This window comes from Oryx dammah, unplaced genomic scaffold (genome assembly GCF_014754425.2).
Source record: "Oryx dammah isolate SB20612 unplaced genomic scaffold, SCBI_Odam_1.1 HiC_scaffold_3, whole genome shotgun sequence".
NCBI classification, from domain to species: domain Eukaryota; kingdom Metazoa; phylum Chordata; class Mammalia; order Artiodactyla; family Bovidae; genus Oryx; species Oryx dammah.
The window spans coordinates 13,072,938-13,097,853 of record NW_024070187.1 but is presented as its reverse complement, the minus strand read 5'-3'; the positions used below and the strand labels follow the sequence as shown (position 1 = coordinate 13,097,853).

Here is a 24,916-nt window from a genome sequence, read left to right as displayed (position 1 = left end):
CTCTCCCACAGTCTCTCATACACAGCTCCTCTCTCTCATACACAATGTCACACGCACATATAGTCTCTTAACGTACAGTCACACAGACTCCCTCTCCTGTCACACTCGCACGCGCGCGCGCGCCCCTCGGCCCCGCCCCCCGTGGCCCCGCCCCCGCCCGGGCTCCGCCCCGGCGGCTGAGGGCGGGGCGAGCCCGTGACTCGAGGGGCCGATCCTGGCTGGGACTTGTGCCGCCCCAGCCGGCGGGGCGCGCTCTGGAGGCGCCTGTCAGTGGCGAGCGCGGACGATCCTACGGCGGCCCTCGGGCATCGGGTCGCTGCCTCCGGCTTGGCGGCGGTCCCGGGCGGCAGAAGTTGGCGGCGGAATGTGCTCGGCCGGGCAGCTGCTAGGCGGCGGCGGCGGCGGCGGAGGCAGCGGCGGGGAGCGCGACGAAGACCGAGACGCGCTGGCGGAGCGAGCGGCGGCGGGGACGGAGCAGGAGTCCGGGGCGAGCCCGCGGCGGCGCGGGCGGCGGCCGCAGGAGGAGAGGGAGCAGGTGAGCCGAGCGGGGCGGCGTGGTCTGGCCGGTTTCCCGAGCCCCACGCGGCGGCGGAGGGAAGTGGTCCGGCGGGAGGGCGGCGCCCGGGCTGTGCTCGGCTTGGGGAGCTGGGCTCCGTGGCGTTCGGGGAAGCCGAACAGTTGACCCCGAGGGCAGTTGACGGCGCGCTCGGGGCGGGCCGCGGGGTCGCGTGCCGAGGGCCGACCCGGAGTCGCGTGCCTGGCTGAGTGAGCGCCGCCCTTTCCCACCCGTCTGGCGGAGAGGATTCTCAGGCCAGAGCCCGGGGCTCTGGGGAGGTGCCCTCCATAACGGTCACTTATCTGAAAGCCTTCCATGTAAACACTCTTCCACTTGGAATCGGTTCCCCGGGGCTGCGTTTTAGGGGCCAGCGACTCCCCTCCCGCCTTCCATCTTGGCATTTCTGAACACACCTAGCGCCTCTGTACGGTGTAGGTGTATTTCTGTAGCCATGCAGTCAGTATCTGAAGGCATGTGTAGGAGCGAGTATTACAATGGATGTCTTGACGGGGACTCTCCCAGAGCAAGTTTTTCACATGAACAGAAGGGAGATCTAAACTTGATTGAAAAACTGAAAAAGCCGGAAAATTGCTTTCAGTTGTTACAAAGGGAGAAAAAGCATGATTCCAGCCATAATAAAGGAGAGAAGTTGGGCAATTTTTGAAACTCTGAATTTGCTTTCACTAAATAAAATATGGTGATAATAGGCATTATAGCATGTATGTTGACAATTAGGCAAGACGTTTAATGAAAGAAATTGAATTATCCCACATAGTGAGATGAATTTTCACCATCGAATACAGTAGACCTTCAAAAATACCCGAGATTGGCTTACCCTCAGAATCCCATTGAAGCGCAAGAAATAAAATTATCGTTTGCCTTTATTACAGGGTATACTGTTGAGATCAATTGATACCTGTCTCCTCTCATTATCCTTCAGCATCTTTTTGTCACATTTCACAAACTCCAACATCACTAAATGCATTAATAGGTAATTTCTCTGCCTTGTGTTTAGGAAACAGAAATAACCGTGTGGCAGGCACAAAATATGCCTTAGCATTAGGTTTGTTCACCATGTGGAAGTGTAATTTTTCATTCTTTTGATGATATAGGAGATGGTAACTGAAGCATATAATTAGTAGCTATGAGATCTTCCTGACTAGTTTCCTGATGGTTTTCCCCCATTAACTGTACCATGACTTAGTAGCTAAAGGACTGTTTCCTCTTACTTTAGTTGTTCAACTGGCAAAGTGAAGAAAACAGCAACAGAAATTCCCTGGGGCGGGGGAAATATATTTGAACTGAAGGTCCCAAAGTAATTTTCAAGTGGTTTTAAGGGAGTATGTAAAATACTTCATCTAAGCTTTTGTGGATTTTTCATCAGCAGTAGCTCTGGTCTTAACAGAATTAGTTATGGTACACAAAAAGGGATGAAACAAAAAAAGAATGAAATATATACCCTAGAAAACAGATATACTTTGCATACCTGCCTCTATCATTGTATGTCATGGAAATTTATTTCCCTATACTCCTGTGAAAACGTTATCATTTCATTTTTATCACATGATTTATTTATGTACTCTAAGCCCACATACACAATACTTGAAAATTACACCTGAGATATGCATTCCCTCCTAATAATATATATGCACCAAAGAACTTCTCATAAGTAAGTCAAAAATAAACAAAGAGATTGATGCAACCTAACCCATTGGTATAAGAAACAAGATTTTGTGATAAATCACTTCTTGGTAATGAAAAGTGTTAGTCTCAGTCATGTCCAGCTCTTTGCAACCCCATGGACTGTATCCTGCCAGGCTCCTTTGTCCATGGAATTATCCAGGCAAGAATACTAGAGTGGGTTGCCATTCCCTTCTCCAGAGGATCTTCCCAACCTAAGGATGGAAGTCTCCTGGTCTCCTACATTGCAGGTGGATTTTTTGCCATCTGAGCTATCAGTTCAGTTCAGTTCAGTCGCTCAGTCCTGTCCAACTCTTTGCGAACCCATGAATTGCAGCACGCCAGGCCTCCCTGTCCATCACCAACTCCCGGAGTCCACTCAGACTCACGTTCATTAAGTCTGTGATGCCATCCAGCCATCTCATCCTCTGTCGTCCCCTTCTCCTGCTGCCTCCAATCCTTCCCAGCATCAGAGTCTTTTCCAGTGAGTCAACTCTTCGCATGAGGTGGTCAAAGTACTGGAGTTTCAGCTTTAGCATCATTCCTCCCAGAGAAATCCCAGGACTGATCTTCAGAATGGACTGGTTGGATCTCCTTGCAGTCCAAGGGACTCTCAAGAGTCTTCTCCAATACCACAGTTCAAAAGCATCAATTCTTCGGCACTCATCCTTCTTCACAGTCCAACTCTCACATCCATACATGACCATAGGAAAAACCATAGCCTTGACTAGATGGACCTTAGTTGGCAAAGTAATGTTTGCTTTTGAATATGCTGTCTAGGTTGGTCATAACTTTTCTTCCAAGGAGTAAGCGTCTTTTAATTTCATGGCTGCAGTCACCATCTGCAGTGATTTTGGAGCCCAAAAAAATAAAGTCTGACACTGTTTCCACTGTTTCCCATCTATTTCCCATGAAGTGATGGGACCAGATGCCATGATCTTCGTTTTCTGAATGTTGAGCTTTAAGCCAACTTTTTTGCTTTCTTCTTTCACTTTCATCAAGAGGCTTTTTAGTTCCTCTTCACTTCTGAGCTATCAGGGAAGCAATAAATGTAGCTTTTTTCCAAGTGCTGAAAATGAAATTTATATGCACTGTCTTGTAATGACAGTAGAGACATAAAGATATTTGAGAAAGAGGTAAATGAAATTAACAACTACAAAACATAACCTAAGGATTTATTTTAATTTGCTTTTCTTTAGGCAGATAGTATGTGTGTGTTTGCTGCTTTAAGGACACGTGGACTCCAAATTACAAATGGAGTACTTTTAAAAACTTGGTTTGTAAACTTGTTGTTAATATTTGGAACTTGGAGTGAACTTTTCCATAGAAACAATGATAGGAACAAAACCAAAACTAATTAGCTGGAAATGAGACAGAGGCCATCTCCTTGCTGTCCTTTCTGCTTGACACACTCAATATTCCAGAATCTGAGTGGCCTCATGGATGTTAAGAGAGAATTGGTCGCAGCGGCTGCAGTAATAGCAGTTCAGTTCAGTCGCTCAGTCGTGTCCGACTCTTTGCGACCCCATGAATCGCAGCACACCAGGCCTCCCTGTCCATCACCCTCTCTGAGTTCACTCAGACTCACGTCCATCGAGTCAATGATGCCATCCAGCCATCTCATCCTCGGTCGTCCCCTTCTCCTCCTGCCCCCAATCCCTCCCAGCATGAGTCTTTTCCAATGAGTCAACTGTTTGCATGAGGTGTCCAAAGTACTGGAGTTTCAGCTTTAGCATCATTCCTTCCAAAGAAATCCCAGGGTTGATCTCCTTCAGAATGGTCTAGTAATAGCAGAGGCTCCCTGATATCTGGGCCAGGGTTATGGGTGGTGTGTTCTTGAATGCAGTAGCTCCAGAAGGCACCTGACTTTTGCTCCTCCATCTCTTTCAAAGATTTTTGTCAGCCCCTAATTTTCTGTATTAAATCCCTTTCTATTTCTAGTTCTTTCACAGTTTGCCCTTACCTGATAATTTGATGAAGCAGGTTTCTTCCTTTGGCTCTTTCCCAGGCTAAAGCCTCCTCTGCATACATCTTTCCCTTCACTTTTTCTTTACGTTGTTGACTCAAAAGCTCTTGCCCTTCCTTCAACCTGGAGGGCTCTTAGATCAGCTTTGATTATACCAAATGTATCTTTGGCTCATTGTTACGATACCAGATAAAAATGGTATTTATTTCATGTAGTACCAAAATACTGGTATTTATATAGGTATTTTCCCAATAACTAAGATCTTGTCAGCATATTTTTTTTTTTTTTTTTTTTACAATTTATCCTTAAATCCTACTCCATTTGAGGGAAAAACTAAGGTTCCTCTGTCCTTCTGACCTGACTCTTTCCAGGTAGGATGATTGACAAGGCAGCCTGTGTACTAGGAAAGGAGGACTTAAAAGACTGGACCAGGTTCCCCAGAGGAAAGAACTGTGTCAAGTCTGAAGTAGGAGTTTGGCCTCAGAGAGAAAAGCCAGGAGACAGGCAAAATGCCCAAGGAACTGAAGGGACAGGACATAGCTATCCTGAATGTGTGTTGGTAACTGTGTGTGTGAGAGATGATCAAAATATGTTCTGACTCAGAATGCCGGGTCCCATAGAGTCTCTGCCCTGCTATATACCTAGAAGGTTAAAGTCCCCAGTCCTCTTATTACATTTATGTATGTAATGTGAGTGGCATCCACTCAGACGTGGCATTCACAACCTGAATAACCTAAGATGTCCCTGCCATCTTAGAGCATAGAAAGGTACTGCTATTCTTGAATTGACTTTAGAATCATTATTTCTAGCTTTAAGGTTTTTATGATTATGTGTTATGTACTTTGGAAAATGTACAAATATAGAACAATCTAAACAAGAAAACAAGAGCATTTGAAATCTCACTGAGTAATATTGTGCTATAAAATATGAAATATTTGGTGTTACTGCATTCATATATCTGTGTGTATGTGTGTATATATACACATTTTTTAACAGGTTGTAATGTAATATTTGAATGTGATATCTTGTTTTATCTACTTTGGCATGTTAGTTTCTAATTTTATCAAAAATTCTTTGCAAAAATTATTTTTAGGGCTGCTTAATTGTCATTCCTTTAATACTACATATTTAATTTGCTTCAAACTTTCTTTTATAGATAATATTCTAATAAAAATCTTTGCTTATAAAGTTTATATAAAGTTGCTTATAAAGTTTATAAATCTTATATAAATCTGCTTTGCAAAGTCTCGGGCCTCACCCCAGAACAACGAAATTGTAACCTGTATTTAACAAGGATGCTTTGTTTGCCCATTAAAGCTGAGGAGCACTGTTCTATTCCTCCTTCTTCCTAGGGCGGCTTTCTAGCTGTGGAGTGTGCAAAACTTACAAATAACATTTCTCAGATTTCTTTTTAGTTAGGGTTCTAGTTGAAAATTAGGTTCAAAAGCTAACCTTTACATGCTTATTATATGCTAGATACTACTCTAACATTCTACATGTATTACATATGTATATACATATAACAATTTTGTGAGGTTTTATTATAAGATATGTATTTAAGATAAATAAATTTATTTATTTATTATAAGATATTAATGCCATATTTCACTTTGCTTATAATTATTTTCCCTGCTTGCTATTTGCTTTATAATTTTATGATGTTTTTGATTTAGAAATGCTTTAAATTTTTATTAGCCAAAGGAATACTTTTGGAAGTACACACACACACATATTTTTACATATTTCTTTAGAACATTCTTTCTAATCCTGCAGTTAATTAAAATATCCACTAACGTTTCCTTTATGTGTGTGTTTATAGTTTTATTTTTATTTTTTCACTCTCTGTATTTAATCTCTTTACAATGACTTCATGTATTGTGTGAGATATGGAGCTAATCTTTTTTTCCCCCTAATCACTGAATAATCCACTTTCTCTTTGGGTTCACAATCCTTTATAGTAGTTATAAATACTGAAATAAGCTTTTACATTTTTCTGTTGGCATTCTGAAGGGGATTTCTTTTTCCATATCACATTTTTGCTACTGGTTTTTATATATTAGTTTTAAACTAGCTACCTTTCTGACTTCTTTTATTAATTCACTTTTTAAGAGAGTGTTCAGGGGATAAAGCCTTTTTTATATTATTTATTCATTTGGCTGCTCTGGGTCTTAGCTGTGGCGTGTGGATTTTATGGCTTTGTTGCGGCACGTGGGTCCTTCAGTTGCGGCAGGTCAGCTCTTAGTTGCAGCGTGTGGTGTCCGACCAAGAATCAAACCTGGGCCCCATGCATTGGGAGTGTGGAGTCTTGGCCACGGGATCATTCGAGAAGTCCCTATTAATTCTAACACTAATATATACTAATATCTCTTAGACTTCTAGGTATATAATCATCCACTCTATAGATAAGGTTGATTTTGATTTCTTTCAGATGATAATGCTTTATTTCTGCTGCTTGTCTTTTGCAGTCCTGGAATTTTCAGATAAGTGTTGGCTTATAGATAATAAATAAATGAAGAAACGTGCATAATAGCATTTATCAAAGAATGTTCCACAAGATCATCTGTTTTAAAAAAAGTAGCAGCAGCAGAAAGCCTTATATCTGCTCTTTCATCTGTCATTAAAGATATGATTAGCAGTACATATTCTAGATCCAGAATACCTAGGTTTGAATCCTCACTCTGCTACTTACTAACTGTAACTTTGGGCAAGTTAATTGACCTCTTTGGCCCTCAGTTTCTTCATCTGTCTAAAGGGGAAATCAACCTCACAAAATTGTTATATGTGTGTGTATATATATATATATGTATATATGTAATACATGTAGAATGTTAGAGTAGTATCTAGCATATAATAAGCATGTAAGGGTCAGCTTTTGAACCTAATTTTCAACTAGAACCCTAACTAAAAAGAAATCTGAGAAATGTTATTTGTAAGTTTTGCACACTCCACAGCTAGAAAGCCGCCCTAGGAAGAAGGAGGAATAGAACAGTGCTCCTCAGCTTTAATGGGCAAACAAAGCATCCTTGTTAAATACAGGTTACAATTTCGTTGTTCTGGGGTGAGGCCTGAGACTTTGCATCTCTCACAAGCTCTTAAAGTGAGGCTGATGCTATGTCCATGGACCACACTTTGAGTGGCAGGGAGAAATAAGCATGCCAACCCACCATACTTTCCCTTCAACATAGTATCAGTAATAGAAATGTATGGAAGTTATTTTACTTTTTACTATTTCCCTAGAAGGGTACATTTGAACTCTAGGTAAAGTGTAAGAAGCCAACAAGCCTTGGTTCCCCAGGCCAAGTGATTTGCTCTCAGTGTTACAACTGTCTCGTACTAGAGCACACCAGAACCCAGGTAGGTCTCCAAACTCCAGAGCCGGTTTTGTTTTTGTTTTCAGAAATGAGAGCCTTCACCCGTGACGGAAGAACAGTGTGATAAATCTGCTGCCCCCCTTTAGATTGTGTAGTTCAAAAATAGATATGAGTTTGTACCCACTTCCTTTCACATCTTTTAAAAGCAGTCTGCAAACAATACTGTAGCAAGTTCCTTGAGTTTAGATGAACTTGGCCCTAAACGTAATCTAATTTCTTTCCAAGGGGCATCTAGTCACTAGAGTAACTCCCGGAATAATTTTGCATATAGTAGATATCTTTTGTCCATTTCTGTCATTATCCAAGACTGGAACCTCTGAATCAATGGCTCTCAGGGCAGTTAGACTCACAAGGGACACTTGGCAATGTCTCGAGACACGTTTGAATGTTAAGACTGAGGAGGTATAGTACCATTGGCATCTAATAAGAAGAGTCCAGGGATCCTGCTGAACAGCCTGTAATCCACAGAACAGTCGCCTACAGCAAAGCATTGTCTGACCCAAAATGTCACTAGTGCCCAAGTTGAGAAACTCTGCTCAAAATGAATTAGGGTTACAGTGATTTGAGTTGTTGAAAATGCTCTACTGATAGATACTCCAGTGGATACGTAATAATTGTTTATTTTCTTGACACCTACATTCCAAACACGTGGTCTCCCAACAGATCTTTTCTTGCATCTTTTCTTCAAGCAACTCCTTATATGCAACTTTCTCCAGTTTTCTTTCCCTCTCTATTGGAGGATGGAGGGAACAAAAGGTGCCCACCAAACTAAGAAGGTTATCTATAGAAACTAAAAAAAACAAGGCAGGCAGTTCCATGTAATCAGTGGATCACTATATTATAGAGTAACTTGCTCACAGAGTGGGATTGAGGAGACAAGGATACGGGAGCGTTTGCAGCTGCACTCCACACTGCCAAGGGGCCACTGAGACAATTTTACAGTTAACCTAGGGTATGGGGGTACATGCTTGGAAACAGGAAGTGCCTTCCTAAGTCAATATTTATGAATAGATAACTAGTCTTGTGGACACAGGGAATAAATCAGTGAAGGTTGTCATCATTGTTTGGGGACTACAGAGCAAAAGGCCAGCCTGGCCCTAACAGTTATTAAACAATGCTGATTAGCTCCAAAGCCCTTGACAACAGGGAAATGACTTACTGCACAGTACAGTCCTGGGTGGGGTCAGCAGAACAGGAGGAACCCTGTGGGCCCAAAATGGAGTCAGTTATGCTAACAGCCACATACTCTCATGTTCTTTTTCTGCCCTTCTCTGCTACTACCCATCTCTTTTTCATCTCTCCTTACTGAGTGTCGCATTCTCCCGTTGTCTTTTATTCTTCCTCACTTCCATCTTAGCCACTTTCTCTTCGTTTCCATACACCTTCTCCACCCCACTGCCTCCTTTCTTCTATAGCTGACGTTGCAGAGCAATGGAAACGGTATTGGAGTGTGACTGTTCTAAGTTTGAGTCTTGGCTTTACTGCTTTATTGGTCTTGTCATCCTAATAACTTAATCCCTGAGAGACTGTTTCCTCATGTGATAGGTATAATTCTATCTACTTAAAGTTCTTATGAGGGTTCAGGAACATTTTGTCTTATGAAAGACCTACCATATAGTAGGCCCTCAGTGAATATTAGCTACCTGTTTTACCCTCATCTTCTCTCTCATCTTTTTTCTATGGTTCCCTTCTTTTTCTTCTTAACTAACCACATCATAGAACTGTATTTTTAGTCTCTGCAATTTTCAGATTTATAGAATAGTGTTATTTATTGAATAAAGTATTAAGATTTCCTAATCTGAAAATCAGATAAGTATTTCATATTTCTTTTTCTTTAAAGCAGATTATGTTGCTTTTTGTATAGATCTCTAGTTTGATTTTTTTTTGTTTTTCTTGTTGTGGATCACTGATCCTTGATAGGAAAAATACTCACCCTCCTCTGTTCATGTTATTCTCAATTTACTGATCAGGAGAAGTGGCAAAGCAAGGCTAAAGAGAAAAATCAAAAGTCGTACTATGATACTAACCTTGCACTAAGAGACCTAAGTAGAAACTGTATCTTTTGTTCACATTTCCTTTAAGCCTTAGCCACACTATCTTTAATTTCTGTGATCTCTGGAGTCATAGTCTTATCTTGCAGTAACAGCCGCATATCTTCAAGAAACTTTGAGTCTCTACTAGTCATGTTTTGGTTCCTTAAGAGTGTGGTGTATTCGTGTGTGTGTGTGCATGTTTAGGGGAATTAACAAGATAATCAAAGGGTAGTTTCATTTGGACAGAGAAACTGAATTTCTAATTAAGTTAATGCAAAAGATACTTTCTGTCTTCTGATCTAATTTTTCCCACATCCAGGGGGATTTTTTCTGTTGTTTTTTGTTTTTCTATTTAACGTCATTGGCAGCTATGCCTTGTCTTGGCTTAGGAAGAGGAAATGGTTGGCTTTATTTGTTGCTGCTGTTTTCTTATGGCAAGAACTAGAGCTTATCTGATCAAAGGGAACGCATGGTCCAAATGTTTTGAACTTTATAGAAAACGAAGGATAAAATTATTATTAATATTTTATATCAAACACACTGCTAAGAAAATTGTTTCCATTTGTGGTTTTTACTATATTCATTTGATATAATTTTTTCTAACATTGGTGAGATTTTTTTTTAATTCCCTCTTCCAATTAATCCAAAAATTTTTATTTTTGTCTTTTATCCTCTTCATCAGAATTTTACTGGGATGTGTGCACACCATGTACAGAGGCAGGGAATTTAAGGTTGATTTCCCATGGCTGGCAAATTTCATCAGTTTGATTGAATTCAGAATTCCTTATTCCATGGTTTTCAGAGATAATAAAATCTAACAGGAGCTGTTGTCATGCCACAAATTGAGAATTAAGAAAAAAGTCATTTTTAAGGAAAAATGTTTGATTTTGGCTTCTTTAAATAAACAAACTATTCCATCTGTGGTAGCAGCCAGCATACTTCCCTATATGTACAAGGTACTCAATAATGTCACCAGAAACTTCATTTCTTTAAAAAAAAAATTGATTTTAGGGAAAGTACAAAAGGTAGAAATTTTTAACCTGCAGCTTGAATCAGTCATACTCTTCACTTCATGGCCTGTTATTATCTATCGTTGGTTCATTCACAGCATTAACTTTAATTGATTTATTTTTATTTTATGTAATTAATTTACTTCCTCATTGCAGAAATGTTCTCTTCCACTGCAGTAGGCAACTCTTTAATACGTTTGGTAGATATGGCTGAAATTGTGTGTATTTTTTTTAATACTTGGTTTCATTTGTCTGTTTGTAACTATGGTTTTAAATACTGAATTCTATTGGTTAAAATGACAATGAAAGCAAATTTTTGTATTTTTCCATTTATAATAATTTCAAAAACTAATTCAAGAACTAGCTGATATTCTCAATGATTTGTATCCATCCTCCCAAATGGATACAAAAAAATTTTTTTCTCCTTTATTGGTTATATGTAGTTTAGTGTAAGATAAGTGTAAATAAATGTTAAAACTTTGCATTTAATTTAAAAGTGACAAATTATAAATGTAATAATAAACATGTTATAAATTATATAGGCTGCAGCTAGGTGAAGCTTTATATACTTAGTAAATCAGCGACATTTAGTATCCAGTAAGGAGGAAAACATGTCCAGCCTCACTGGAAATAAAAGAAATCCAAATTAAAACTATTAGGGACAGTATTTCACCTATCAAGTTAATAATTTTAAAAATGAATAATGTGGATTTAAAGGAATAGTTTATGAAATAACAATACACTGAAATTAGAAGTAAAATTGATTTGGTCTTTCTGGAAGGAAATCTGATATGAAACCTCACAGGTTTGATCTACTGCTGTTGCCTCCCACTTTAAAGCTGTAAACACTGCAGAACAGGGAGGCTAAGTAATATATTGAAAGTATCACAGCTAGTACATTGCAGAGTTGAGATTCAAACCCATGCTAAATAACTATCAAGCTAGTGTTGGTTCATGAAATTAATTTAGTGAATTGTGAACAGAATAGGATAAGACAGAAATCATTAGACTGCTTCACATGTGGTATGAATGTCATTTTGTGGAACTTTAGTTTATATGTATTGGGTCAAGAAATAAAATATATCTCTTATTGTGGATCACAGTCAAAATCACTGCACTAGCCCAGACAGCTCAGTTCTGTCTCAAAGCCTGTGCCTGGGTTCTTTTCCCCAGATATTCCTTTGGCAAATCTTCATATCATTGGCTTAACTATAACCTCTCTGAGATTCCAGCTCTGCCTAATGTATAGAAAGAACCTCCAGTCCAACCCATCTTCCTCTCTGCCATTACTCTGTTTTATTTTATGCATAGCCCTCATATTACTTGAGATTATTTTGTTTGTTAATACATCTATTCTCTGCAACTTCCCACTCTCCCCTTCACAGGCTCACACAGGAAACATCATCTCCATGAGAGCAGAAATTGCATATGGCAAATGCTTCAGATAATTATTTTGGCATGTGTGAGGTAGTATAAAGACTAAATTTTTCTATCTAAAATGATACTGCTGGTATAAACGCAGTTGATGTTTTTGTTGAAGCAATGTGGCTTCCCAGGGGAAACTTTCATAACAAAAATTAGTTTTGAAGAGAGAGAGAACTTTTTGTATAACAGGAACATACTCTATTGTCAGAATCAATAGAAAGGAAATGAATGATGGTAGCTGTGCATTGAGCTAAGTTCAGTTCAGCCACTCAATCGTGTCCAGCTCTTTGTGACCCCATGGATTGCAGCATGCCAGGCCTCCCTGTCCATCACCAACTCCCAGAGTTTACTCAAACTCATGTCCATTGAGTCGGTGATGCCATCCAACCGTCTCATCCTCTGTTGTCTCCTTCTCTTCCCACCTTCAGTCTTTCCCAGCATCAAGGTCTTTTCCAACGAGTCAGTTCTTCTCATCAGGCGGCCAAAGTATTGGAGTTTCAGCTTCAGCATCAGTCCTTCCAAAGAACACCCAGGACTGATCTTCAGAATGGACTGGCTGTATCTCCTTGCTGTCCAAAGGACTCTGAAGAGTCTTCTCCAACACCACAGTTCAAAAGCATCAATTCTTTGGCACATTGAGCTAAAGATCCTTGTAAAACATTTGTAAGAATTTAGGCAAGGATTATGTTCCTTGATGTGCTGTATTTAAAAACCACAGTATCAAGAAGGTGAAATTTAACAAACAGGATCTTGGAATACTAACTAGCATTAATTTATGTAAGTGGTCAGAACTTGCTATTTTGTTTTTCATTTTTCTTGAACTAAACAGAGGAAAGACAGTAAATGAAATGCGTAACTAACATAGGTTAAAATTCAGATCAGCCATTTCAGTAACAGCAAAGTTAAAGGATAATTTTCAGAAAGAGGTAAAATTATAATGCTCATTAACTATAAAATGAACACACGTTAAGGGGTTTATTTAGCTTATCAGTAGTGAGGGAACCAGACAAATGTGAAAACTGCTTCAATGGAGAAATCAGTCAGAAATGCATATGGAAAAAGGTATGTTGAAATGAATTTACAAATGGCTGAGAGACTGGCTTTTTCCATAGGTGGGGTAGGAAGACAGTTGAACCTCTAATGGAACAGAATTTGTCTGTCTATTAATAAGAATTATTTGCATTGCTGTTGGTTATTTGTAATTTACCAACTTGTAAAATATCTTGAAAGTCATAAAGGCTAAACATTCTTTTCAATGTTGCACAGTTTCCCATGGAGAGACCCATAATTTTTTTACTTATTCTTAATTTTCTTATAGTATAAAAAAAGTCATTTCTAAAATGTGCTACACAGAATAGATTAATTTGTGTATTGTGAGGGCACTTGAACTTTTCCTTTACAATGTCTCATGTTCTTGTGCTGCTATAAAAAATTAATTCTATTCTAGTCTTCCATGGTAGTACTGTATAATATACATTCAGAGTACATGTGGAAATGCATGACTTATATGCATGTGAAAAGCAAGGATTGATTTATATTTGAAGTTCTTTCTGCTGAGTTATATAACTGAAATTAACCTGATACTAAGGTAACTACTGGGGCTTTCCTAGTAGCTCAGCTGGTAAAGAATCCGCCTGCAATGCAGAAGACCTGGGTTCGATCCCTGGGTTGGGAAGATCTCCTGGAGAGGGGAAACGCTACCCACTCCAGTATTCTGGCCTGGAGAATTCTATGGACTGTGTAGTTCACGGGGTCGCAAAGAGTTGGACACGACTAAGTAACCTTCACTTTCACTCAGCCTGAAAAGTCTCCCCCTCCAAAATATCAGAATCCACCTCACCATCTTACTAGACCTCTCAAAAGAAAGACTTGTTTTGAAAAATATCTTGAGGCTTTCTTTTAAATGGGCAGGTGTCTCACATTTGCAAAACCTCAAGAGACAGTATCATACTGTGATAAACAAGACAGTAAGAAATTAGCTATAAAATTTAAAAGCCTCTGGATTACTTCTAGATTTTGCCATTTACTTTCTCCTTGCAGAACCCACAGTCTACATTCAACCACAAATTCTTGCCTGGAGAATCCCCAAAGACAGAGGAGCGTGATGGGGTTAGATACAACTGAGTGACTAAGCACAGCACAGCACAAGACAACTCCCAAAAGCAAATTTTAATAAGAACAAGATTCCATATTCATGTCTAGTTTTTATTCAGCACACAAATCCCAATTGCTTGTAGCATACTTTCATACATTCTAGCATACTTTCTCCATGTGTTGAATGGTTATTGGTTTCACAGACGATTGTCTTCTCAAGAGCTTCATGGGAGTGTAGATGTTCATTTAGTTTAAGCTTTTACATTTAAAGGAGGGCAAGAACGAAGTGATTTCTTCACAGAGAATTAGCCAGTTAATTATAACCATTTCTGGTATCCATAAAAATACTCAGTGGAAAACATATGAAAATAATATATGAAGAATAAATTAAAAGAAGACACTAAACTTCCTTCTTCATTATTCAGTATGTGAAGTTTATTTAACAGTAACATCATGAAAATGGCATAATGATTCTGCCATTTCTGGATGACAGCATTTTCTCTTTGGAATTTAAGTGATTAAGTATTTGGAAATCGGTCTTTGAGCACTTTATATTAGGCTACTAATTGAAGACTTCAGTTGCTCCAACAACCTGGCCATACACTAAAGACATTTTCATTATTCATTTGTGTCATATGGAACATCAATTGCTTTAGCAACTGGTAATAGTCATTGTAGTATAGACAGTTTTCTGTATTATTTATTTGTATTCCTTATTTGTTATTTATTAAGTATTATTTATTATTTGTTCCTTATTTTCTTGGTAGCTTTTAATTCATTGATTTAAAACATTTAATGAGCTCCTATTCTTCCCTGGGCAGTGCTGTAATCACCCAGAATACAAAGAAACAACCAGAAATAGGCCCAAATCTCTCCTCTCTTTAATCTTCCATTGTAGAAGGGAGACAAAGACAGTGAATCAATAAACAAGTACATCAGTGAGTTATAATGCTATGGGAAAAAAATAAATGGAAGGTGGGTAGAGAGTATGTATATGGGATAGGGCTGCTATTTTAAATAAAATGATCACAGAAGGGCTCACTAAGGTCATGTTTGAGCAGACACTTCCAGGAAGTAAGAATTACTAGGCTGTACCACGCTTGCTTTGAATCCCTGGAGGACAGAACCAAATTTGAGAGTCAGTGTTGGTAATCATAGTTACATCTTTCCCCAGTCTAGACTCTCAATTGTTTCTTATCCATCCCCTCTTCCAGGTTTCTATATTTCATTACTGTTTTATTCATTTGTTCCTACTATAAACAAATTCAACTCCCTTGTAGAAAGTTGAGAGGAAAAAGTAAATTAATTATGGACTTAAGTAAATTAATTAAAGACTATATCTTTTTAAAAGTACCTTTCTTAAGTATTATATAATCACACCTTATAATGCATTTGTTTAAATATTTTGCTTTCTTCTTAATACCTGATTCCTTTGTACTAAGGTCTTTAGAGATTTGCAGTACAGTTTATTGAGAAGAGCTCAGAATTTATAATCAGAAAATTCCTGTTTTCCAAAACTCAAATTCTGGCTAGTTGTCTACTTCTGAAAAAGTCACTCGACCTCTAGAGTCTAATAATACCCACCTTATGGTGTTTTTGTGAGGAGCAAACACTTGGAATATGTGTATTTAATAAGTTTATTGAACAAATGGCTAATAAGGAATAAAATGGGGATAGGATTTTATTTTTAAATGGGGGAGGATCAAAACTACAGCAATTTTTTCCTGAAGAAATTAAAAATATTTCACAAGTAATTTTCTCTTAGCAAGGGTATGATTTAAAAGGAAAGAGTCTTCAGCATATAAACTATAAAAGACTTAATAAAATCATTAGAATACATGAAACCTCCATCAAGAAATACTGTAGGATAAGAAGAGAAGCCAGACTGCCCATAAGTTCCTGAGAAGATCCAGCACAGGCTCAGCGGGCAATGAGCTGGCAGAAGTGGACCAAAAAGGACAAAGGTGATGAAGACACCTAGAATAACTAGCAGTCTTCTTGCTTGTACTTCTGCGTTATGCGATTTACTGAGGTAGTGGACCTGTGGAGGAAAACCAATATTAAGGCAGATGACCATGAGTTTGGGACCGGGGATGCTGAGTTTCAGGTCCTCAGTGAAGAGGAACTAAAGAGCCTCTTGATGAGAGTGAAAGAGGAGCGACAAAACTGGCTTGAAGCTCAACATTAAAATAACTAAGATTATGGAAAAGTTATGACCAACCTAGATAGCATATTCAAAAGCAGAGATATTACTTTGCCGACTAAGGTCCATCTAGTCAAGGCTGTGGTTTTTCCAGTAGTCATGTATGGATGTGAGAGTTGGACTGTGAAGAAGGCAGCACCGAAGAATTGATGCGTTTGAACTGTGGTGTTGGAGAAGACTCTTGAGAGTCCCCTGGACTGCAAGGAGATTCATCCACTCTATTCTAAAGGAGATCAGTCCTGGGATTTCTTTGGAAGGAATGATGCTAAAGCTGAAACTCCAGTACTTTGGCCACCTCATGCGAAGTGTTGACTCATTGGAAAAGACTCTGATGCTGGGAGGGATTGGGGGCAGGAGGAGAAGGGGACGACAGAGGATGAGATGGCTGGATGGCATCACTGACTCGATGGACGTGAGTCTGAGTGAACTCCGGGAGATGGTGATGGACAGATGCGTGCTGCAATTCATGGGGTCGCAAAGAGTTGGACACAACTGAGCAAATGAACTGAACTGAAGTGAATGGCATTCATTTCCATCACTTCATGGCAAAGAGAAGGAAAAAAAAGTGGAAGCAGTGACAGATTTTATTTTCTTGGTCTCCAAAAAGTCCCAGCAGACAATGACTGCAGCCATGAAATTGGAAGATGCTTACTCCTTGGAAGGACAGCTATGACAAACCTAGAGAGTGTATTAAAAAGCAGAGACATCATTTTGCTGACAAAGGTCTGTGTAGTCAAAGCTGTGGTTTTTCCAGTAGTCATATACAGATATGAGAGTTGGACCATAAAGGCTGAGCACTGAAGAACTGATGATTTCAAATTTTGGTGCTAGAGAAGACTCTTGAGAGTTTGTTGAACTGCAAGGGGATCAAACCAGTCAATCCTAAAGGATTCAACCCTGAACATTCACTGGAAGGACTGATACTGAAGCTGAAACTCCAATACTTTGGCCACCTGATATGAGAGCTGACTCACTGGAAAAGACCTTGCTGGGAAAGATTGAAGGCAAAAAGAAGAGGAAATGGCAGAGGATGAGACAGTTAGGTGGTATCATCGATTCAATGGACATGACTTTGAGCAAACTCCGGGAGATAGTGGAGGACAGAGGAGCCTGGCATGCTAAAGTCCATGAGGTCACAGAGGGTCAGACACAATTTAGCGACTGAGCAACAGCAAGATCAGTTCAGTTGCTCAGTCATGGCCAACTCTTTACAACTGCAGCAGGCCAGACTTCCCTGTCCATCACCAGCTCATGGAGCTGGCTCAAACTCATGTCCATTGAGTCGGTGATGCCATCCAGCCATCTCACTCTCTGTTATCCCCTTATCCTCCTGCCTTCAATCTTTCCCAGCATCAGAGTCTTTTCCAGTGAGTCAGTTCTTCACATCAGGTGGCCAAAGTACTGGAGCTTCAGCATCAGGACTGACTCCATTAGGATTGAATAGTTTGATCTCCTTGTAGTCCAAGGGACTCTCAAGAGTCTTCTCCACCACCACAGTTCAAAAGCATGAATTCTTTAGTGCTCAGCTTTCTTTATAGTCCAACTCTCATGTCTATACATGACTACTAGAAAAACCATAGCTTGGAGTAGAGGGACTTTTGTTGGCAAAGTAATGTCTCTGCTTTTTAATATGCTGTCTAGGTTGGTCATACATAGCTTTTCTTCCAAAGAGCAAGCATCTTTTAATTTCATGGCTGCAGTCACCATCTGCAGTGATTTTGGAGCCCATGAAAAGAGAGTCTGTCACTGTTTCCATTGTTTCCCCATCTATTTACCATGAGGTGATGAGACCAGATGACATGATCTTAATTTTTGGGATGCTGAGTTTTAAGCCAGCTTTTTCACTCTCCTCTTTTATTTTCATCAAGAGGCTGTTTAGTTCTTCTTCGCTTTTTGCCATAAGGGTATCATCTGCATATCTGAGGTTGTTGATATTTCTCCCAGCAGTCTTGATTCCAGCTTATGCTTCATCCAGTCCAGCATTTCACATGATATACTCTGCATATAAGTTAAATAATAATATAACAAGGGTAACGATATACATTCTTGACATATTCCTTTTCCAGTTTGGAACCAGTCCTTTGTCCCACATCTGGTTCTAACTGTTGCTTCTTGACCTATATACAGATTTCTCAGAAGACAGGTAAGGTGGTGTGGTATTCCCATCTATTTAAGAATTTTCCACAGTTTGTTGTGAGCCACACAAAGGCTTTGGCATAGTCAATAAAGCAGAAGTAGATGTTTTTCTAGAACTCTCTTGGTTTTTCAGTACTCCAACAGATGTTGGCAATTTGATCTCTGGTTACTCTGCCTTTTCTAAATCCAGCTTGAACATCTGGAGAATCACGGTTCACATACTGTTGAAGCCTGGCTTGGAAAATTTTAAGCATTACTCTACTAGCATGTGAGATGAGTGCAATTGTCCTTTTGTTTGAACAGTCTTTGGTGTTGCCTTTCTTTGAGATTGAAATGAAAACTGACCTTTTCCAGTCCTGTGGCCACTGCTGAGTTTTCCAAATTTGCTGGCATATTGAGTGCAGCACTTTCATAGCATCATCTTTTAGGATTTGAAATAGCGCAACTGGAATTCTATCACCTCCACTAGCTTTGTTCCTAGTGATACTTCCTGAGACTCACTTGACTTCACATTCCAGAATGTCTGGGTTTAGGTGAGGGATCACACCATTGTGGTTATCTGGGTCATTAAGCTCTTTTTTGTATAGTTCTTCTATGTATTCTTGCCACCTCTTCTTAATATCTTCTACTTCAGATATCTACATAGAAATGTTGAATATGCAATTGAGCATACAAGTCTAGAAATTTGAAAAGTTGCCTTAACTGAGAAAAACAAGAAAACTATCAATCTTTATAAAAAGTACAGGTCATTTTAATTGTTAGGGGCAGCTACAGCCGTGTTTGAATATGGTGATTTGAGTACATATCTTTCCTTATATATTAAGCAGCTTAATAGCAAGGAGTGTAGATTATTTGCTTCTGTACCTCACAGCACTTACCTTGCTCGTGGTAGGCATCCAGTTATTATTTATTGAATTGAACTGAATTGACTAAAGGATTTATTTTGCAAGCCAGATTATTCTGTGAGTCAAGGACTGTGAATTATGAGAGTTGGAGTTTAGTAATCAAAGATTAGTGGTACTCAGGGAGGACGTGACACACACCAAGAACAAGAGTGTGGTTTCCTGAAAGTAAGCAGCTGTTGGTCTGGCAAATCTTTCAGGTCTGTGCAGGCTTGCCACAAGTAGGGCACAACACATCTTGCATAAAACCCAGGTACAAAACAGGCCGAGAGAAGACTGTAATTTTAGAACATGACTACAGGCTTTATTACAGTAGGCAGAAAACCTGTCATTTTCATTATATTACTATTAACCCAAGATTAAAATAAGTAATACACTTCATTATAAAATAAGGTAGCTTACATAGATATACTATTTTTCAAAAAAAATGTTTTCCATAAGAAATCTTGTAAACCCACATACTTTTATTTACAAGAATAGATTCCTACAAATTCTTTAGTGTCATAAATAAGGAAAGCAGTTAAATTTTTCACCACTTAGTCCAAATGGTTGATTGATAATGCAATAGACATTTATTACATTTCATAAGAAAGTGCACCGAAGTGGTTATTTCAGAATGCAAGGAAAAAATATCAGCCAAGTCACTGAATCAGACAAAAGTGCAGTATATAAAACAAGAAGCTGTTATTATACAGAACACAATAAACTACTCACAAGCATTGTTATGTGAGTGGCATTTTCATAGCTTTTTAAAAAATTGTCCCATTCATAAGTACTCTTAGATTTTCTGTAAGGCAGAAATCCCATTATAGATCTTAGTAAAAAATTAATGATAAAAAGCTAACCATAGAGGAAAGAGGGAACTTAATTCTAACAAGGATGGTCCATATTTTTGCCTCGTTTTAGTACACATAGCAGCCATATTTATCTTTAACTCTTTAAATATAATATGGAAGAGATACATAATAGCATAAGCGAGTAGAATTTTCAAACTTTCATAAAGCTATATACTTCCTTAAGCCTAGGAACAAACTTAAAACTCCTATGATAAAATTTAATTTTAAAAGGGGGCATTCCCAAAGTCATAAATGTTGATGAGTCTTTCAATAGGTATGGTCAAGCAACTGGACAACAGTGGACCCAGTGGTTTTAAGAATCAGCCCTCGTCTACTTAGTGCTTCAGATTCTGACAAGTGTCTTTGATTTTGTAATGTCTTTGCCTTTCTTGATTTTGTCTTGGAAGGAAGTGTGACTTGCCTGATGCACAAATGTTCCAGTTTCAATCAGGATCTCCATATTGCTTCTTTTGCTTTAGGAATTAAAGTATGTTACAGTATAAATCCATTTTTGTCTTTAAATTTATGGATGCAAACATTTGGAGTTATGAATCTTGTTTAACCTTAAAAATAAATAGCAACACCTCTAAGAAGGAATGATATAGTAGGAAAGATTTGGAACAATAAATACTTGGAATTGGACGGGTAGTTACCAAGAGGTGACACCCTCCACTTGTGTAGGAGTACCAAGATGCTGAGGCAACATGATTTTGTAAGGAGGCATCTGAGCACAGTTTTACTAACACCACCACCACGTAGCAGCTTAGAAGGAGCAGGGAGACTGGAGGTTGCTGGAAATCCGAGAATGTGGGAGAACATGTAGCTATGAATTTGTGGTTGAATGTAGACTGTGGGTTCTGCAAGGAGAAAGTAAATGGCAAAATCTAGAAGTAATCCAGAGGCTTTTAAATTTTATAGCTACTTTCTTACTGTCTTATTTGTTTATCACAGTATGATACTGTCTCTTGAGGTTTTGCAAATGTGAGACACCTGCCCATTTAAAAGAAAGCCTCAAGATATTTTTCAAAACAAGTCTTTCTTTTGAGAGGTCTAGTAAGATGGTGAGGTGGATTCTGATATTTTGGAGGGGGAGACTTTTCAGGCTGAGTGAAAGTGAAGGTTACTTAGTCGTGTCCGACTCTTTGCGACCACGTGGACTACACAGTCCATGGAATTCTCCAGGCCAGAATACTGGAGTAGGTAGCGTTTCCCTTCTCCAGGGGATCTTCCCAACCCGGGGATCGAACCCAGTCTTCTGCGTTGCAGACAGATTCTTTACCAGCTGAGCCACAGGGAAGCCCTTTCAGTCTAAAATCCCTCTGAAACTGACTTCCAGCTTGTTTCTGTTGTTGTTCTTGATCCTTCATTTTGCCTCTCCTTAATTATAATCAATCAAAAATCATTTTATTTAGAAAGGTAGCCTTTCTGTGATCATTGGAGCACATTCTACTGTATTAGAAATTCATCGTTTGTACTGTGAGGACAAGAACATTTCAAGGGGAAAGAAAAGGTGTTTATTTCCTGTCCAAATAAAATACATGTTTCTCTCAAGTGGTGGAATTAAGAATTCGATGTTGGTTTAGTTTTTAGTTTTAAAGAAAGAAAAATTTTAAATCTTAGTCAAATTTTATCACGATGAAGACCAGTTGCTATATTGTACAGTGAGTCAAATGTAAACTAGTCAAAGCTATTTTTAAATGACATTATTTTTATTGAATATAAATTAACCAAGACAAGGATAACTTTGAACTGCTGTTAAAACTGATGCATTAAAACAAATAGAATGTGAGTGATTACAAGAGTGATTTTATATTTATTTATAAGAGAACTTACAGTGTAGGGCTTTAGAACATGGGGTTTAGGGCAGACTGTCTGAACATGTGTGTTCACTCCACCAGTTATTAGGTGATCTTGACTAAATTACATAATCTTTATTCAATTTTCTTTATATTTTGAAGATTGAAGTATTTAAAACACTACCCAACACATAATAGATATTCAATAAATATTAGGGCTTTAAAAATTAATATGTTGTGAAATTCATTAAAAACTTCATTTAAGCATTATTTATTGTGTTTAAGGCATATATATCAGAGCATCTCCACAGAGGGCCAGCCTTTGAGATGAAAAGGAATGAAGAGGGGAAAAATGAGTCTCTTCAGGTAACTAAATGCTGAGGTAAAGATGTTTTAACCATGGAGTCAGTTTATAGTACATTAGTGCTATAAACCACTATTCTGTTTTTCTGTTATATAATAAGACAAAAGCAGTTAAATATGCTTATGTCATTTTTAAAGAAATCATCTAAATATTTGAAAACAGTGTAGCCACTTTTTTTTTGCCAGTTCTCCTGATTTAATTTTTTTTTTACTAAATTGACCTTTTGTTATCTAAATGCCAAGCATTTTGCAACTCTTAAATACATCATACTTTGCCTTAAAAATCTACTTATTTTTATATAAATATTAACCTTTTTACTGAATTGTTAGCTTCTTGGAGTTAAGGATATAGTCTTATTTATCTAATACATTTTAGGTATCAAGAAAATTTTATTGAATTGGTTCTCAAAGCAGAAGTGTTTGGAAAGTAAAATAATTTTAAATGTTTTATTGAATAAACATGATAGCTTAAGATAGTCTTATTTCTAACACCATATACAAAAATAAACTCAAAATGGATTAAAGATCTAAATGTAAGACCAGAAACTATAAAACTCCTAGAGAAGAACATAGGCAAAACACCTTAAGTTCTTACATATATTAATATGTTTATTTCTTTGTTTACTTTCTTCTTTCTGGGCTGTAAAGATTTATTAATAATATGGGGAGTTAGAAAAGAGGAAATGATTTTAATGCTCACAAAGCATTCTTGATTTACTTCTGACATTTCTGCATCTCTTACAAGCTTTTCCAAAGGGTTATAAATACTGATAACAAAGAACAAAGTATTTTACTATGGTAAAAATTACTTTAAAAAACAGACTTGGGGTATAAAATTTAATGTATTGGAAGCAAGTAAAGGGAAAAGCAAGACTATTCTGAGATTTGAATTTCCAGTTAACTTTCCTTAGGCTTAATTTTTTTTAATGAATTAATTACCAACTAAAATATTTGCTAGACTCTGCTGAGTAAAGAGGGAAAACTGCCTCTTTAATGGTTGATATGAGAGGAAGTGAGAAAGAACAAGAAAGCCATTATTTTTTATTCATTTAGGCTTTATGTATAAGTAAATATTTAAAGGTTTTTTTTTAAGTCCTTTTAAAAAAAAAATAAAGTGTTAGTGGGACCATATGATTAAATGGGAACTTCAAAAGTTGAACTTTTATACCCAGAATTTGACTATCACAGCGTATGTGAAAAGTAAACACTCTTCAGAGTGCTTAATGTCCTACAGCTAATTCCAGAAATCCTGCTGAGTACTACCCAGGACCCCTGGCTTATCCTTACAGGAATTATCCTTCAATACACCATCAAAAGTAATTAATGTCCAGAGACAACCATGGTAGGACTTCCAGAAAAATGAAGTAAGAAATTCAGCAGATTTTGTCCCAGCAAAACAACAATTTAAGAGGAGAAAATTATTCTGGGAGGTGGGTCATAGAGGATCCTGCTATGATGTATGTCAGAGAGTGTTTTGCCTATGTTCTTCTCTAGGAGTTTTATAGTTTCTGGTCTTACATTTAGATTTTTAATCCATTTTGAGTTTATTTTTGTATATGGTGTTAGAAAGTGTTCTAGTTTCATTCTTTTACAAGTGGTTGACCAGTTTTCCCAGCACCACTTGTTAAAGAGATTGTCTTTAATCCATTGTATATTCTTGCCTCCTTTGTCAAAGATAAGGTGTCCATAGGTGCATGGATTTATCTCTGGGCTTTCTATTTTGTTCCATTGATCTATATTTCTGTCTTTGTGACAGTACCATACTGTCTTAATGACTGTGGCTTTGTAGTAGAGCCTGAAGTCAGGCAGGTTGATTCCTCCAGTTCCATTCTTCTTTCTCAAGATTGCTTTGGCTATTCGAGGTTTTTTGTATATCCATACAAATTGTGAAATTATTTGTTCTAGTTCTCTGAAAAATCCTGTTGGTAGCTTGATAGGGATTGCATTGAATCTGTAGATTGCTTTGGGTAGTATACTCATTTTCACTATATTGATTCTTCCCATCCATGAACATGGTATATTTCTCCATCTCTTAGTGTCCACTTTGGTTTCTTTCACCAGTGTTTTATAGTTTTCTATATATAGGTCTTTAGTTTCTTTTGGACTCTGTGGGAGAGGGAGAGGGTGGGATGATTTGGGAGAATGGCATTGAAACATGTATAATATCATATATGAAATGAATCGCCAGTCCAGGTTCGATGCATGATACTGGAGGCTTGGGGCTGGTGCACTGAGACGACCCAGAGGGATGGTACGGGGAGGGAAGAGGGAGGGGGGTTCAGGATGGGGAACACGTGTATACCTGTGGCGGATTCATGTTGATGTATGGCAAAACCAACACAATATTGTAAAGTAATTAACCTCCAATTATAATAAATAAATTTAAATTTTTAAAAAAAAGAGAAAATTAAAAATATCATTTAAAATCTTTGGGAATCATGCTAATAGCATACAGCAAGTGAAAAACATTCATTTAAAAAAATCTACCAAATCTAGGTAAGAACAGTAAGTAATCCATTACCTCCCTATCACAGTGTTATGTTAC

At 38.1% G+C, this 24,916-nt stretch overlaps 1 protein-coding gene across 1 annotated transcript in view; it reads left to right on the top strand.

Annotated features, from left to right (window-relative positions):
• Positions 1-222: 222 nt before the first annotated feature.
• The window catches only part of FAM241A (family with sequence similarity 241 member A), a 43,107-nt gene continuing 18,413 nt past the window's right edge, over positions 223-24,916 (top strand). The window contains exon 1 of the mRNA XM_040237462.1: positions 223-535. Within this exon, the coding sequence (XP_040093396.1) occupies positions 365-535 (171 nt within the window). The 5' untranslated portion in view covers positions 223-364. The remainder of the gene's footprint in view (positions 536-24,916) is intronic.